At 36.9% G+C, this 17,360-nt stretch overlaps 1 protein-coding gene across 10 annotated transcripts in view; it reads left to right on the top strand.

Moving 5' to 3' along the window:
* ADA2 (adenosine deaminase 2) overlaps positions 1 to 17,360 on the top strand; it is a 295,590-nt gene that overhangs the window by 218,357 nt on the left and 59,873 nt on the right. For all 10 annotated transcript variants that reach the window (XM_053718860.1, XM_053718863.1, XM_053718865.1 and 7 more), the window contains exons 4-6: positions 1,328 to 1,538; positions 2,192 to 2,319; positions 7,093 to 7,183. In XM_053718860.1, coding sequence (XP_053574835.1) covers positions 1,328 to 1,538; positions 2,192 to 2,319; positions 7,093 to 7,183 — 430 coding nt within the window. The remainder of the gene's footprint in view (positions 1 to 1,327; positions 1,539 to 2,191; positions 2,320 to 7,092; positions 7,184 to 17,360) is intronic.

Genomic DNA, 17,360 nt, shown 5'->3' with positions numbered 1-17,360 from the left:
GTGCATGTGAACAAGTACATGTCGGATGGTGTATGTGCATGTGAACAAGTACATGTCGGATGGTGTATGTGCATGTGAACAAGTGCATGTCGGATGGTGTATGTGCATGTGAACAAGTACATGTCGGATGGTGTATGTGCATGTGAACAAGTGCATGTCGAATGGTGTATGTGCATGTGAACAAGTACATGTAGGATGGTGTATGTGCATGTGAACAAGTACATGTAGGATGGTGTATGTGCATGTGAACAAGTGCATGTCGGATGGTGTATCTGTATGTGAACAAGTACATGTAGGATGGTGTATGTGCATGTGAACAAGTACATGTAGGATGGTGTATGTGCATGTGAACAAGTACATGTAGGATGGTGTATGTGCATGTGAACAAGTGCATGTCGGATGGTGTATGTGCATGTGAACAAGTGCATGTAGGATGGTGTATGTGCATGTGAACAAGTACGTCTAGGATATAGTGTATGTGAACAAGTGCATGTAGGTTGGTGTATGTGAACAAGTACATGTCGGATGGTATATGTGCATGTGAACAAGTACATGTAGGTTGGTGTATGTGAACAAGTACATGTCGGATGGTATATGTGCATGTGAACAAGTACATGTAGGTTGGTGTATGTGAACAAGTGCATGTCGGATGGTGTATGTGCATGTGAACAAGTGCATGTCGGATGGTGTATGTGCATGTGAACAAGTACATGTAGGATGGTGTATGTGCATGTGAACAAGTGCATGTAGGATGGTGTATGTGCATGTGAACAAGTGCATGTCGGATGGTGTATGTGCATGTGAACAAGTGCATGTAGGATGGTGTATGTGCATGTGAACAAGTGCATGTAGGATGGTGTATGTGCATGTGAACAAGTGCATGTAGGATGGTGTATGTGCATGTGAACAAGTGCATGTCGGATGGTGTATGTGCATGTGAACAAGTGCATGTAGGATGGTGTATGTGCATGTGAACAAGTGCATGTAGGATGGTGTATGTGCATGTGAACAAGTACATGTAGGATGGTGTATGTGCATGTGAACAAGTGCATGTAGGATGGTGTATGTGCATGTGAACAAGTGCATGTAGGATGGTGTTGTGCATGTGAACAAGTGAATGTAGGATGGTGTATGTGCATGTGAACACGTACATTTAGGATGGTGTATGTGCATGTGAACACGTACATGTAGGATAGTGTATGTGCATGATATATTATAACTGTCTTGTAATTACAAGGAGTTTACTTTACCTTTAAGTGATTTTGAGCTCCCTTATGCAGATGTTTAAGCTTCCTAACTACTATGCTCTGTTCCTCCTTTATTCTAGTTTAATACGTAACTTGACGCTGCTGACAGATGAGCCAGAACAGACTTTTCGAACGCAGGAAGCAATCTGGCACAGGTTTGAAGGGGCTTTTGTTGCTGCTGCTGGACTAATCTGCTATACTCCTGTTTTCAAGTCATATTTCTATGAAGGTCTGCGGGAGCTGTACCAGGATAACATCCAGTTTGTAGAGATGCGAGCTATGCTGCCCCCGGTAAGAAAGGCCTCGGAATATGCCATACAAATGTCAATGTTTACAGAAACACATACCTTAACTTAAAGGGATATGAAACAGTACTCCTTTACTAAAAAAATATGATAAATCGATGTCAACATAAAAAGAAACATAGTCTATAAAAAAACAGCAATTAGATAAGCACTTAGAAATTCTCACTGTAGCCTCTGCCCTCATAAGAGAGCTGATGTGCTAGTAACTTAAGTCACATTCTACCTCTTCTGAGCATGGGCAAAATGGTCTGCCTCTTTCTCTTGCATTCATTAAACACTAAGCCAGTTCATGTTACTCTAGAAGATTCATGACATTAAGTTATTTATACCTTCCTGTAGAGACCCCAGCCCCCTTGTAGGGCTTTGATAACAAGTAATGTACACTGCACAAATTAAGTCAAGGAAAAATGAATACATATTGAAATGCTTTCTATTAAGAATAACCCACCGCTTAGTGCTTTTTTGTTACAACAATGGAGAAAAACAGTTACTTTATTTTTATATGTAAAAAACACACACAATCCTGCATATTCCTAAAGTGCTTTCTCCACTCATTAGAAACTGTAGCAAACTCTTTTTTTTAACACAAATTTCAATTAACCCCCTGTGCCAATTAACCTTTTCACAATATTTCTGCAGGTGTATGAGCTGGATGGGACGACTCATGACAAGGCTTGGTCAGTGGAAACTTACAGGGATGTGGCCAATAAGTTTATGGAAGATTTCCCAGATTTTTTAGGAGTGAAAATTATATTCACTGTGCACAGGTGCAGTAACTTGTTCTTTTTATCTTTTGTGCATGCGGCATGAATACTGTTACCCCTTCCCACATGACTAGTAGCATCACGTTAACTGCGCACAAATAAATCACATCACTAATATCAAAAGTACAGATAAAAGGCAGTTCCATATTTATAGTCACCTCTGTCAACATAAAACTATTTTATTATTGATACAGGTATATTACAGAATTGTCCAACCTATGATTTTGGGTTCACCTACAGATTTTTAGTGCTTATTAAATCTCCATTATAACATGTCATTTTTGCATTATTAACTATGGTCTTCTAGATTACAAGTCTTGTGCAATCAATAACACGTGGTGTATTATTTTGAGATTGGCCTTGAACAAACAATAAAACACGATTGGATGTTAGAATTTGATGGTTACGTTATTTTTTTTTTATATTGCAGATACAGTATTCAGATAGAGCTTTCAGTTTTAAACAACTTTTACATTTACTTTTATTATCTAATTTGCTTTGCTCTTTTGGTATCCTTTGTTGGAAAGCATACCTAGGTAGGCTCAAGAGAAGCAATGCACCACTGTGAGCTAGCTGCTGATTGGTGGCTGCACTTATATAATATATATTTAGTCATTGGCTCATCCTATGTGTTTAGCTAGCACCCAGTAGTGCATTGCTGCTCCTTCAACAAATAGAGCTTGGTTAATAGTTGAGCTTGCAGAAGATACTAAATGCCGCTTATGCATTTCGTTTTTTTTAAAACTCAGGTAATTATTATTGCTTACTATTGCGTATTCAAAAACATATAAGTTGTATAACAAGGAACATAACAATCCCCTTAGTGAGCCTTGACCGTATTCTGACATAGATTTTAGTGCAATCCCTACTAGAAATGAATATTGTAGGGCACATTATATTACTGCACACTATATATATTTATTAACCATGGGCTTGTAATACCAGCACAACAAAATATGAAAGCGATGTTAACTCTATACTGATATTATAAGGTATGATAGAGGGGTCAGTACTTCACAAATAGGTGATTATTATATCACAAATGTGAATCTTTCACAACTGTGCCATTATTATTGCAATGCACAAGCATCACATATTTTAGCCTATACCCGTGATGGCTAACTGTGGCACCTCTGATTTTTTGGAAGTTCATTTCCCATGATACTCAATTTCGCCTAGATTACGAGTTTTGCGTTAGAGGCTATGCGGTGCTAACGAGCAGTTTATGCTTACTTACAGACAGCGCTGGTATTACGGATTTTTACAAACCCGACGTTAACCTAAAAAAAGTGAGCGTTTAGCAAAATTTTGCTCCACATCTCACTCTAAAACCAGCGCTGCTTACGTTAGCAGTGAGCTGGCTGAACGTGCTTGTGCACGATTCCCCCATAGGAATCAATGGGGGAGAGCCGGCTGAAAAAAACCTAACACCTGCTAAAAAGCAGAGTAAAGCTCCTAACGCAGCCCCATTGATTCCTATGGGGAAATACATTTATGTCTACACCTAACACCCTAACATGAACCCCGAGCCTAAACACCCCTAATCTTACACTTATTAACCCCTAATCTGCCACCCCTGACATCGCCGCCACCTATATTATATTATTAACCCCTAATCTGCCGCTCCGGACACCGCCGCCACCTACTTATGAACCCCTAATCTGCTGCCCCTAACATTGCCGACACCTACATTATATTTATTAACCCCTAATCTGCCGCCCCCAATGTCGCTGCAACCTACATACACTTATTAACCCCTAATCTGCCGCCCAAGTTATTAACCCCTAAACCAATGTCACTGCCACTATATTAAAGTTATTAACCCCTAAACCTGTCTAACCCTAACCCTAACACCCCCTAACTTAAATATAATTTAAATAAATCTAAATGAAATTACTATTATTACCTAAATAATTCATATTTTAAACTAAATACTTACCTATAAAATAAACCCTAAGCTAGCTACAATATAACTAATAGTTACATTGTATCTATCTTAGGGTTTATTTTTATTTTACAGGCAAGTTTGTATTTATTTTAACTAGGTAGAATAGTTATTAACTATTTAATAACTACCTAGTTAAAATAAATACAAAAGTACCTGTAAAATAAAACCTAACCTAAGTTACAATTACACCTAACACTACATTATAATTAAATAAATTAAATACAATTAAATTAAATAATCTAAAGTACAAAAACAAACACTAAATTACAGAAAATAATAAAATAATTACAAGATTTCTAAACTAATTACATCTAATCTAATCCCCCTAACAAAATAAAAAAGCCCCCCCCCCAAAATAAAAAAGCCCTACCCTACAGTAAATTACAAATAGCCCTTAAAAGGGCCTTTTGCGGGGCATTGCCCCAAAGTAATCAGCTCTTTTACCTGTAAAAAAAATTACAAACATTTCTCTAACATTAAAACCCACCACCCACACAACCAACCCTACTCTAAAACCCACCGAATACCCCCTTAAAAAAAAAACTAACCCCTTGAAGATCACCTTACCGGGAGACGTCTTCACCCAGCCGGGCCAAAGTCCTCAACGAAGCCGGGAGAAGTCTTCATCCAAGCCGGGCGAAGTGGTCCTCCAGACGGACAGAAGTCTTCATCCAGACGGCATCTTCTATCTTTATCCATCCGGCGCGGAGCGGGTCCATCTTCAAGACATCCAACGTGGAGCATCCTCTTCAAACGAGGTCTTCTTCTACAATAAAGGTTCCTTTAAATGACATCATCCAAGATGGCATCCCTTCAATTCCGATTGGCTGATTTCTATCAGCCAATCGGAATTAAGGTAGAAAAAAATCCTATTTGCTGATGCAATCAGCCAATAGGATTGAGCTGGCATTCTATTGGCTGATTGGAACAGCCAATAGAATGCGAGCTCAATCCTATTGGCTGATTGGATCAGCCAATAGGATTGAACTTCAATCCTATTGGCTGATTGCATCAGCCAATAGGATTTTTTCTACCTTAATTCCGATTGGCTGATAGAATTCTATCAGCCAATCGGAATTGAAGGGGCGCTATCTTGGATGACGTCATTTAAAGGAACCTTCATTGTAGAAGAGCCGTGGGATGAAGAGGATGCTCCGCGTTGGATGTCTTGAAGATGGACCCGCTCCGCGCCGGATGGATGAAGATAGAAAGATGCTGTCTATATGAAGACTTCTGTCCGTCTGGAGGACCACTTCGCCTGGCTTGGATGAAGACTTCTCCCGGCTTCGTTGAGGACTTCGGCCCGGTTGGATGAAGACGTCTCCCGGTAAGGTGATTTTCAAGGGGTTAATGTTAGGTTTTATTAAGGGGGTATTGGGTGGGTTTTAGAGTAGGGTTGGTTGTGTGGGTGGTGGGTTTAAATGTTGGGGGGGGTATTTGTATTTTTTTGACAGGTAAATGAACTGATTACTTTGGGGCAATGCCCGCAAAAGGCCCTTTTAAGGGCTATTTGTAATTTAGTGTAGGGTATGGCTTTTTTTTATTTGGGGGGGCTTTTTTTATTTTGTTAGGGGGATTAGATTAGGTGTAATTATTTTATTATTTTCTGTAATTTAGTGTTTGTTTTTTTTTGTACTTTAGATAATTTAATTTAATTGTATTTAATTTATTTAATTATAGTGTAGTGTTAGGTGTAATTGTAACTTAGGTTAGCTTTTATTTTACAGGTACTTTTGTATTTATTTTAACTAGGTAGTTATTAAATAGTTAATAACTATTTAATAACTATTGTACCTAGTTAAAATAAATACAAACTTGCCTGTAAAATAAAAATAAACCCTAAGCTAGATACAATGTAACTATTAGTTATATTGTAGCTAGCTTAGGGTTTATTTTATAGGTTAGTATTTAGTTTTAAATAAGAATAATGTAGTTAATTATAGTAATTTTATTTATATTTATTTAAATTATATTTAAGTTAGGGGGTGTTAGGGTTAGGGTTAGACAGGTTTAGGGGTTAATAACTTTAATATAGTGGCAGTGGGGGCGGCAGATTAGGGGTTAATAAATGTACGTAGGTGGCGGTGATGTTAGGGACGGCAGATTAGGGGTTAATAATATTTAACTAATGTTTGCAAGGCGGGAGTGCGGCGGTTTAGGGGTTAATATGTTTATTATAGTGGCGGCGATGTCCAGTTCAGCAGATTAGGGGTTAAAATATTTATTTTATTGTTTGCGATGTGGAGGGGCCTCGGTTTAGGGGTTAATAGGTAGTTTATGGGTGTTAGTGTACTTTTTAGCACTTTAGTTAAGAGTTTTATGCTACGGCGTTGTAGTGTAAAACTCTTAACTACTGACTTTAAAATGTGGTACGAGTCTTGACAGGAGAGGGTGTACTGCTCACTTTTTGTCAGACTCATAATACCGGCGCTATGCAAGTCCCATTGAAAAAATAGGATGCACAATTGACGTAAGTGGATTTGCAGTATTTCCGAGTCTGGACAAAAAAGTGAGTGGTACACCTGTACTTGCAAGACTCGTAATACCAGCGGGCATTAAAAAGCAGCGTTGGGACCTCTCTGACTGCTAGGCATTAGATTGCAGAGTGCCTAAGCATTATGGGAAATGCAGTTTCAAAACATCTGGGGTCCCAAGGTTAGCCATCACAGGCCTATACTATACACATTGCAAGCAAGATTATAATACAATGATTTGAGTTACATAGGCCTATATTATATTACCTAGGCCTATGTACAGTATTTAACTTTGTTTGGAGAATCAGAGTGTGTGCAATGTCTGTGACTCATAAGTTCCTATTTTATTTGCAGACATGAAGATGTTTCCTTTGTAAAGCAGGCCGTGATGACAGCCATGCAGCTAATGAGAGAATTTCCGGATATCATGGCAGGCTTTGATTTGGTAACAATCTTGTTTAACATTATGCAAAGACTATTTATAAAAAGTATTTAGAAGAAGTCTCCTGTCAATTTAAATGGACACTAAACACTAAAAATATTACATAAACATAGTATTGAGGTTATTCTCCACCTCCCTCTAGTCACGGGTGCCGTCATGTTGAAATGTTCACTTGTTTGTACATATGCAGTAACTCTGCTTCAGATACCTGCAGTGTAACCTAGGTTCTATAATGGCAGCACCCACGCTTAGAGGGAAGAGCATGAAATATACTTAGTGCCACCTATAGAAGTAAGCTTTTTGCGCTTGTCGTGTAGGGCTCTTATTACAAGTTGAAAATAAACTACTTTTGCTTGTGGGCTAACCCGATGTGCATAAAAATTCAAACTTAAAATATTGTGTGCGCAATAACTTATTCCCCCATAGAAGTTAATAGAGCAAAAAAAGTGGAAAAAACCCAAACACCCAACTCACATGCAAACATGATTTCATATTCTCAAGTGCGCTAACCTGATATGAATTATATGAATATTTCACATTCCAATGTTCTTCACATAGCAGAATACAGTGGATATAAAAAGTCTACACACCCCTGTTAAAATGTCAGGTTTCTGTGAAGTAAAAAAATGAGACAAAGATAAATCATTTCAAAACTCTTTCCACCTTTAATGTGACCTATAAACTGTACAACTTGATTGAAAAACAAACTGAAACTTTTAGATGGAGGGAAGTAAAAATAAAAAACACTAAGGCCTAGATTTGGAGTTCGGCGGTAAAAGGGCTGTTAACGCTCCGCGGGTTTTTTTCTGGCCGCACCATAAATTTAACTCTGGTATCGAGAGTTCAAACAAATGCTGCGTTAGGCTCCAAAAAAGGAGCGTAGAGCATATTTACCGCAAATGCAACTCTCGATACCAGAGTTGCTTACGGACGCGGCCGGCATCAAAAACGTGCTCGTGCACGATTCTCCCATAGGAAACAATGGGGCAGTTTGAGCTGAAAAAAAACCTAACACCTGCAAAAAAGCAGCGTTCAGCTCTTAACGCAGCCCCATTGTTTCCTATGGGGAAACACTTCCTACGTCTGCACCTAACACTCTAACATGTACCCCGAGTCTAAACACCCCTAACCTTACACTTATTAACCCCTAATCTGCCGCCCCCGCTATCGCTGACCCCTGCATTACACTTTTAACCCCTAATCTGCCGCTCCGTAAACCGCCGCCACCTACGTTATCCCTATGTACCCCTAATCTGCTGCCCTAACATCGCCGACCCCTATGTTATATTTATTAACCCCTAATCTGCCCCCCACAACGTCGCCGACACCTGCCTACACTTATTAACCCCTAATCTGCCGAGCGGACCTGAGCGCTACTATAATAAAGTTATTAACCCCTAATCCGCCTCACTAACCCTATCATAAATAGTATTAACCCCTAATCTGCCCTCCCTAACATCGCCGACACCTAACTTCAATTATTAACCCCTAATCTGCCGACCGGAGCTCACCGCTATTCTAATAAATGTATTAACCCCTAAAGCTAAGTCTAACCCTAACACTAACACCCCCCCTAAGTTAAATATAATTTTTATCTAACGAAATAAATTAACTCTTATTAAATAAATAATTCCTATTTAAAGCTAAATACTTACCTGTAAAATACATCCTAATATAGCTACAATATAAATTATAATTATATTATAGCTATTTTAGGATTAATATTTATTTTACAGGCAACTTTGTAATTATTTTAACCAGGTACAATAGCTATTAAATAGTTAAGAACTATTTAATAGTTACCTAGTTAAAATAATAACAAATTTACCTGTAAAATAAATCCTAACCTAAGATATAATTAAACCTAACACTACCCTATCAATAAAATAATTAAATAAACTACCTACAATTACCTACAATTAACCTAACACTACACTATCAATAAATTAATTAAACACAATTGCTACAAATAAATACAATTAAATAAACTATCTAAAGTACAAAAAATAAAAAAGAACTAAGTTACAGAAAATAATAAAATATTTACAAACATAAGAAAAATATTACAACAATTTTAAACTAATTACACCTACTCTAAGCCCCCTAATAAAATAACAAAGCCCCCCAAAATAAAAAATTCCCTACCCTATTCTAAAATACAAATATTACAAGCTCTTGTACCTTACCAGCCCTGAACAGGGCCCTTTGCGGGGCATGCCCCAAGAATTTCAGCTCTTTTGCCTGTAAAAAAAAACATACAATACCCCCCCCCCAACATTACAACCCACCACCCACATACCCCTAATCTAACCCAAACCCCCCTTAAATAAACCTAACACTACCCCCCTGATGATCTTCCTACCTTGTCTTCACCATGCCAGGTTCACCGATCCGTCCTGGCTCCAAGATCTTCATCCAACCCAAGCGGGGGCTAGACATCCACTGAAGAAGTCCAGAAGAGGGTCCAAAGTCTTCCTCCTATCCGGCAAGAAGAGGACATCCGGACCGGCAAACATCTTCTCCAAGCGGCATCTTCTATCTTCTTCCATCCGATGACGACCGGCTCCATCTTGAAGACCTCCAGCGCGGATCCATCCTCTTCTTCCGACGACTAGACGACGAATGACGGTTCCTTTAAGGGACGTCATCCAAGATGGCGTCCCTCGAATTCCGATTGGCTGATAGGATTCTATCAGCCAATCGGAATTAAGGTAGGAATTTTCTGATTGGCTGATGGAATCAGCCAATCAGAATATAGTTCAATCCGATTGGCTGATCCAATCAGCCAATCAGATTGAGCTCGCATTCTATTGGCTGATCGGAACAGCCAATAGAATGCGAGCTCAATCTGATTGGCTGATTGGATCAGCCAATCGGATTGAACTATATTCTGATTGGCTGATTCCATCAGCCAATCAGAAAATTCCTACCTTAATTCCGATTGGCTGATAGAATCCTATCAGCCAATCGGAATTCGAGGGACGCCATCTTGGATGACGTCCCTTAAAGGAACCGTCATTCGTCGTCTAGTCGTCGGAAGAAGAGGATGGATCCGCGCTGGAGGTCTTCAAGATGGAGCCGGTCGTCATCGGATGGAAGAAGATAGAAGATGCCGCTTGGAGAAGATGTTTGCCGGTCCGGATGTCCTCTTCTTGCCGGATAGGAGGAAGACTTTGGACCCTCTTCTGGACTTCTTCAGTGGATGTCTAGCCCCCGCTTGGGTTGGATGAAGATCTTGGAGCCAGGACGGATCGGTGAACCTGGCATGGTGAAGACAAGGTAGGAAGATCATCAGGGGGGTAGTGTTAGGTTTATTTAAGGGGGGTTTGGGTTAGATTAGGGGTATGTGGGTGGTGGGTTGTAATGTTGGGGGGGGGGTATTGTATGTTTTTTTTTACAGGCAAAAGAGCTGAAATTCTTGGGGCATGCCCCGCAAAGGGCCCTGTTCAGGGCTGGTAAGGTAAAAGAGCTTGTAATATTTGTATTTTAGAATAGGGTAGGGAATTTTTTATTTTGGGGGGCTTTGTTATTTTATTAGGGGGCTTAGAGTAGGTGTAATTAGTTTAAAATTGTTGTAATATTTTTCTTATGTTTGTAAATATTTTATTATTTTCTGTAACTTAGTTCTTTTTTATTTTTTGTACTTTAGATAGTTTATTTAATTGTATTTATTTGTAGCAATTGTGTTTAATTAATTTATTGATAGTGTAGTGTTAGGTTAATTGTAGGTAATTGTAGGTAGTTTATTTAATTATTTTATTGATAGGGTAGTGTTAGGTTTAATTATATCTTAGGTTAGGATTTATTTTACAGGTAAATTTGTTATTATTTTAACTAGGTAACTATTAAATAGTTCTTAACTATTTAATAGCTATTGTACCTGGTTAAAATAATTACAAAGTTGCCTGTAAAATAAATATTAATCCTAAAATAGCTATAATATAATTATAATTTATATTGTAGCTATATTAGGATGTATTTTACAGGTAAGTATTTAGCTTTAAATAGGAATTATTTATTTAATAAGAGTTAATTTATTTCGTTAGATAAAAATTATATTTAACTTAGGGGGGTGTTAGTGTTAGGGTTAGACTTAGCTTTAGGGGTTAATACATTTATTAGAATAGCGGTGAGCTCCGGTCGGCAGATTAGGGGTTAATAATTGAAGGTAGGTGTCGGCGATGTTAGGGAGGGCAGATTAGGGGTTAATACTATTTATGATAGGGTTAGTGAGGCGGATTAGGGGTTAATAACTTTATTATAGTAGCGCTCAGGTCCGCTCGGCAGATTAGGGGTTAATAAGTGTAGGTAGGTGTCGGCGACGTTGAGGGGGGCAGATTAGGGGTTAATAAATATAACATAGGGGTCGGCGATGTTAGGGGTAGCAGATTAGGGGTACATAGGGATAACGTAGGTGGCGGCGATTTGCGGTCGGAAGATTAGGGGTTAATTATTTTAAGTAGCTTGCGGCGACGTTGTGGGGGGCAAGTTAGGGGTTAATAGATATAATACAGGGGTCGGCGGTGTTAGGGGCAGCAGATTAGGGGTACATAAGTATAACGTAGGTGGCGGTCGGCAGATTAGGGGTTAAAAATTTTAATCGAGTGGCGGCGATGTGGGGGGGACCTCGGTTTAGGGGTACATAGGTAGTTTATGGGTGTTAGTGTACTTTAGGGTACAGTAGTTAAGAGCTTTATAAACCGGCGTTAGCCAGAAAGCTCTTAACTCCTGCTATTTTCAGGCGGCTGGAATCTTGTCGTTAGAGCTCTAACGCTCACTGCAGAAACGACTCTAAATACCGGCGTTAGAAAGATCCCATTGAAAAGATAGGCTACGCAAATGGCGTAGGGGGATCTGCGGTATGGAAAAGTCGCGGCTGAAAAGTGAGCGTTAGACCCTTTAATCACTGACTCCAAATACCAGCGGGCGGCCAAAACCAGCGTTAGGAGCCTCTAACGCTGGTTTTGACGGCTACCGCCGAACTCTAAATCTAGGCCTAAAATAATATGGTTGCATATATGCTTATAACTGGGGATGTAGCTGTGTTTAGAATCATGTTAAATAGGAGTCAGTACACACCTGCCATAATTTAAAATGCCTTTGATTAACCCCAAATAAAGTTCAGCTGTTCTAGTAGGTTTTTCCTGACATTTTCTTAGTCGCAACCCTTCGCAAAAGCCATGGTTCGCAGAGAGCTTCCAAAGCATCAGATGGATCTCATTGTTAAAAGGTATCAGTCAGGAGAACGGTAAAAAAGAATTTCCAAGGCATTAGATATACCATGGAACACAGTGAAGACAGTCATTATCAAGTGGAGAAATATGGTGCAACAGTGACATTACCAAGAACTGGACGTCCCTCCAAAATTGATGAAAAGACGAGAAGAAAACTGGTCTGGGAGGCTGCCAAGAGGCCTACAGCACCATTAAAGGAGCTGCAGGAATATTTGGCAAGTGCTGTTGTAAATCAACAAAGGAATGGCTTCACCAGAAGAAGATTAAAGTTTTGGAATGGCCCAGTCAGAGCCCAGACCTGAATCCAATCAAAATCTGTGGGGGTGATCTTAAGTGGGCTGTCCGCAAGAGATGCCCTCACAATCTGACAGATTTGGAGTGTTTTTGCAAAGAAGAGTGGGCAAATCTTGCCAAGTCAAGATGTGACATGCTGAAAAACTCATACCCAAAAAGACTGAGTACTGTAATAAAATAATAAAATCAAAGGGTGTTTCAACAAAGTATTAGTTTAAGGGTATGCACACTTATGCAACCATATTATTTTAGTTTTTTATTTCTACTTCCCTCCACCTAAAAGATTTTAGTTTGTTTTGCAATTGAGTTGTACAGTTTATAGGTCACATTAAAGGTGGAAAAAGTTCTGAAATGATTTAGCTTTGTCTCATTTTTTTACATCACAGAAACATGACATTTTAACAGGCGTATGTAGACTTTTTATATCCATATAATTATGGATATAATAATATAATAATTATATAATTATTATCCATTTTCTATTTTTTATGTTTTTTTTAGACTTTTTATATCCACTGTATGTTCTATTTATTCATAAATACATATTTCTACATATATCTGATGGTATTTTGGTACAATGTATATCTATACCTATATATACAATATATATATATATATATATATATATATATATATATATATATATATATATATATATATATATATATATATATATATATATATATATATATATATATATATATATATCAAAATAACAAGAGTATTGCATTGAGCAATGATACTTTTTTTTATTGGACTAACTATACATTTATAAGTTGACAAGCTTTCGGAAGAGTTCCTTCCTTTATCAAGTCTGAAGCAATACTGACCAATTCAATGGAATTTACAGATTATATCTTAAAACACAGAATAGCTAAGTGCAGGGAGAGGAGGAGGTGTCGTAAAAATCATGAGGGCGGCTTAGGTAACAGGCAGACAGTGTCCAGTGTAGGAGAACAGACAGGGAAATATACAGCTTTACATAGAGCATATACTGACATAAAGTTATATATCAACATTGAATATTATAAATAATAATAATATCCATAAAGATGTGAAATTGTATATGCAGGGGGAATACAAAAGTTTTTAAAAACAAACACACAAAAAAAAACATATTCCACATATGTGGAATATACAATGTAATTGACTGAATTAAAGTACATTACAAAAATTTTTGATAATGTGTTAAGAATCCAGAGTCCGCATTTAGTCCAGAATTAAACAAGTTGAAGTACATTATCATTTTCATTTCAAAGGCTTTTCTTTCCATGGTGTTTTTGAAGTTGCCTCTGAGAATTTTGATTTTGAGGTTTTGGATGGAGTAGTCAGGTTATATATATATATATATATATATATATATATATATATATATATATATATATATAAATATCTATTTAAAAATACATAGAACATATTCTGCTATGTGCATAACATTGGAATGTAAAATATTCACAGTAAATACACAGTATAACACTTTATTAAATATGAACAGGGAAGTATTATGGCCTAGGCCGACAAGGCACATGCCTAGGGTAGCAGATTGGTGGGGGAAGCACTTTCTGCAGGCTGTCAGTATATTTATAAAATCTTCAGTAGTGCTCTCCAAATAATATATCAGCCTATGGCAGGGTTATAATACAATGTATTTAAGAATTATCCTTTAAAAATATCAACCCTCAATCAATATGCATCTACTAGAAACCATTAAATTAATATAAAATATCTGAATTCTTTTTATTAGTTAATATCTATGAGCATATTGGAATATATTTGTAATACTAGAATATGAAACAATATTATACACATTTTAAAAAAAACTATTTAGATATGCTATACTTCTTACAACTCTCACAAGAGTTTACCTTTAAAACCAGCCTTATTTACAAATAGCCTTTCATTCAATATTGCATTTAAAATATCACAATGAGACTTAAGATGGCAGCTACTAGTATTCAGCAAAATAATTACAATACTAATTTAAACAATAGTACAATATACACTTCTATTAAAATATCAGAAATTGTAAATATTATTTGTGCCAATAACCTTTGTTTAAAATATTAATAGTTAGAAATCATACATCACCAGTTTGAACCAAATTGTAATTCAATCTTTTCCAAATATCTTTAGATCTCCTCATTTGAAAGAAAGTTATTTTGCATAGATCAAGGTTAGTTTCAGCTCCTTGCTTAAGTGACTGTGTTCCAAGTATGGCCGCCAGTTATCAATCACCAGTCTAAGCAAATCACAAAAAACTGTCCTCTCTTACATTTAACTTTCCTGTTATATAATCATTGGAGATCTGGTTTGGTTACGCCTACGTGCTGGTCCCTTCTCATTGGTTCACCCTGTGAATGTATGTTGCCAAGGAGATGCATCCTTGCAACAACCAATCATTTCTTGGTTGCAATTTTCGCATCATAACACCGGGGGCAGCGTGACAAAACAACACAGCTTCATTCTTAAACTTTCTAGCATTTAAAATATTTCTTTAAAATGCGTAATAACTGTCATAATTTCCTTACATTAATAAGTTATATGTTTATATGTATTGTATTATATCACATTATTTATTCTGATCAATTTGACATGAAACACAGTATGCTCTCAAATTCTTTTTAATATTACTTTATATTAAAAGAATTATGCTGCTAATTATTAGCTTAAAGTCCATTACAATTTTTATCAGTATCCTGGCATTTATACATCTGTTATATGTATGTATCTACACAGATACAGCCTGTTCTACATCTCCAACAAGTTCTGCCTGCATGAATTCCTCTATGGTCCATCTGAAAAATAGAAAAATTATGTTATATATATGCACACACATGTATTAATTTCTATGCTGTCTTTTAACAATGGGTTTATTGTAATTTCCATTTAATCTATTACAGATTTGAATTTATTTATCCATATATTTATTCACTGCAGCAATTATTAATTTAATATAATATGTTCCAGTTATATATATATATATATATATATATATATATATATATATATATATATATATATATATATATATATATATATATATATATATATATATATATATAAAAACTTCCAAAAGGATCCCACACTCACTGCTTCAACTCAGCATCCGGGGTGCACTTAAACCATTAACATGCCAAATAAAAAAGAAAGGCACTCTCCGTATAGTAGTAATATAATTTTACTTAGATGAACGTTTTCGGGGTTGCCCCCGTCCTCAGATATGAGGACGGGGGTAACACCGAAAACGTTCATCTAAGTAAAATTATATTACTACTATACGGAGAGTGCCTTTCTTATTTATTTGATATATATTTACATTTTTCCAAATGTATTTAATTTTACTTATGCCATATAGGGACAGCAAATGTTGACTTGTTTGCTTCCTGCACATAGAGACTTCACAGGAGATAATTTACACATAGCTGTGAACAGTTATTTATTCGCCCAACATTGCTCCTTCCCCCAAATCTCATCCAACCTTAAAGAAAGTTCCCAGACACTTTGTCTTCATTCACTGCATGGGGTAAAGAGTGCTATGAAATTTGCACTTCCAACTAAAGAGCAAATGCTTTAGTGTCAAAGTCTCTGGAGACATCCTGACTGCAATTTAGTCCTGAAATGTTTATTCAACTCATGGGGCCCTGAATCAATCCTGACATTAGAATTACAGACCTTACTGTAGTAATATCTGACAAAAAGATGGTTTCATACATAAACACATTCCCTTGTTCTATTTTATATATATATATATATATATATATATATATATATATATATATATATATATATATATATATATATATATATATATATATATATATATGTCATTTACCTGTACCCTGACATAATTCACCCTTTCAAATTCAAATATATGTAGGACACATGTATTTGAATTGGATCAAAGTCAGTGGTACTCGGTGAGGATGTTGGCTGTATACATCATAGACAGTCTCTCATGCAGAGAGTCTGTCATTTTTGAGCCTTCATGTTTATCAATTAGGCATCTTTAAGCTACAATATGTCTTTATTTCATTTGGGGATATGACACTTCATTCTCCCTCTATGACTTGTAGTTGGGACCTAGGATGACATGCTCGCAGCTGATTGATATGGGCCCATTTATCTCTGAAACTTTCATTTTTGGGGATCTGTATTTTATAGGCCACTGGAGATATTTTGTCAGTAATGACAAAAGGACCTTTCCATGATGGAAGAAATTTCTTCTCCCTAACCTGATCTCTTCCAAAGTTATAAAGATAAACTTTATCATTTATGTCATATTCCTTTTTGGACATTTTGAAATCATAATAGGTTTTAGTGGCAGTTGCGGCTCTTTCTAAATTCATTTGAGCAAATGCAAAGGCATATTGCAGGTGCTTTCTTAGGTTCTCCACGTATTGATGGGTATTAGCAGCGTTTATCAAATTTTGGTCTGATGTACGGTACAGCAGATGCTGAGGTAGAACCATTCTTCTACCAGTCATCAGTTCAAAAGGTGACATCTTGGTAGCACTACTTGGAGTTGCTCTTAATGCCATTAAGACTAGTGGTAGTTTTACATCCCAGTCTTTACCCATTTCACTCACAAACTTTTTGAGGATTTTAACAATGGACTGGTTATAACGCTCTACACCACCACTTGAGGCAGCTCT

This window comes from Bombina bombina, chromosome 6 (assembly GCF_027579735.1).
Source record: "Bombina bombina isolate aBomBom1 chromosome 6, aBomBom1.pri, whole genome shotgun sequence".
NCBI lineage: Eukaryota > Metazoa > Chordata > Amphibia > Anura > Bombinatoridae > Bombina > Bombina bombina.
The sequence above is the reverse complement of the archived record's forward strand: the minus strand, read 5'-3'. Positions and strand labels throughout refer to the sequence as shown.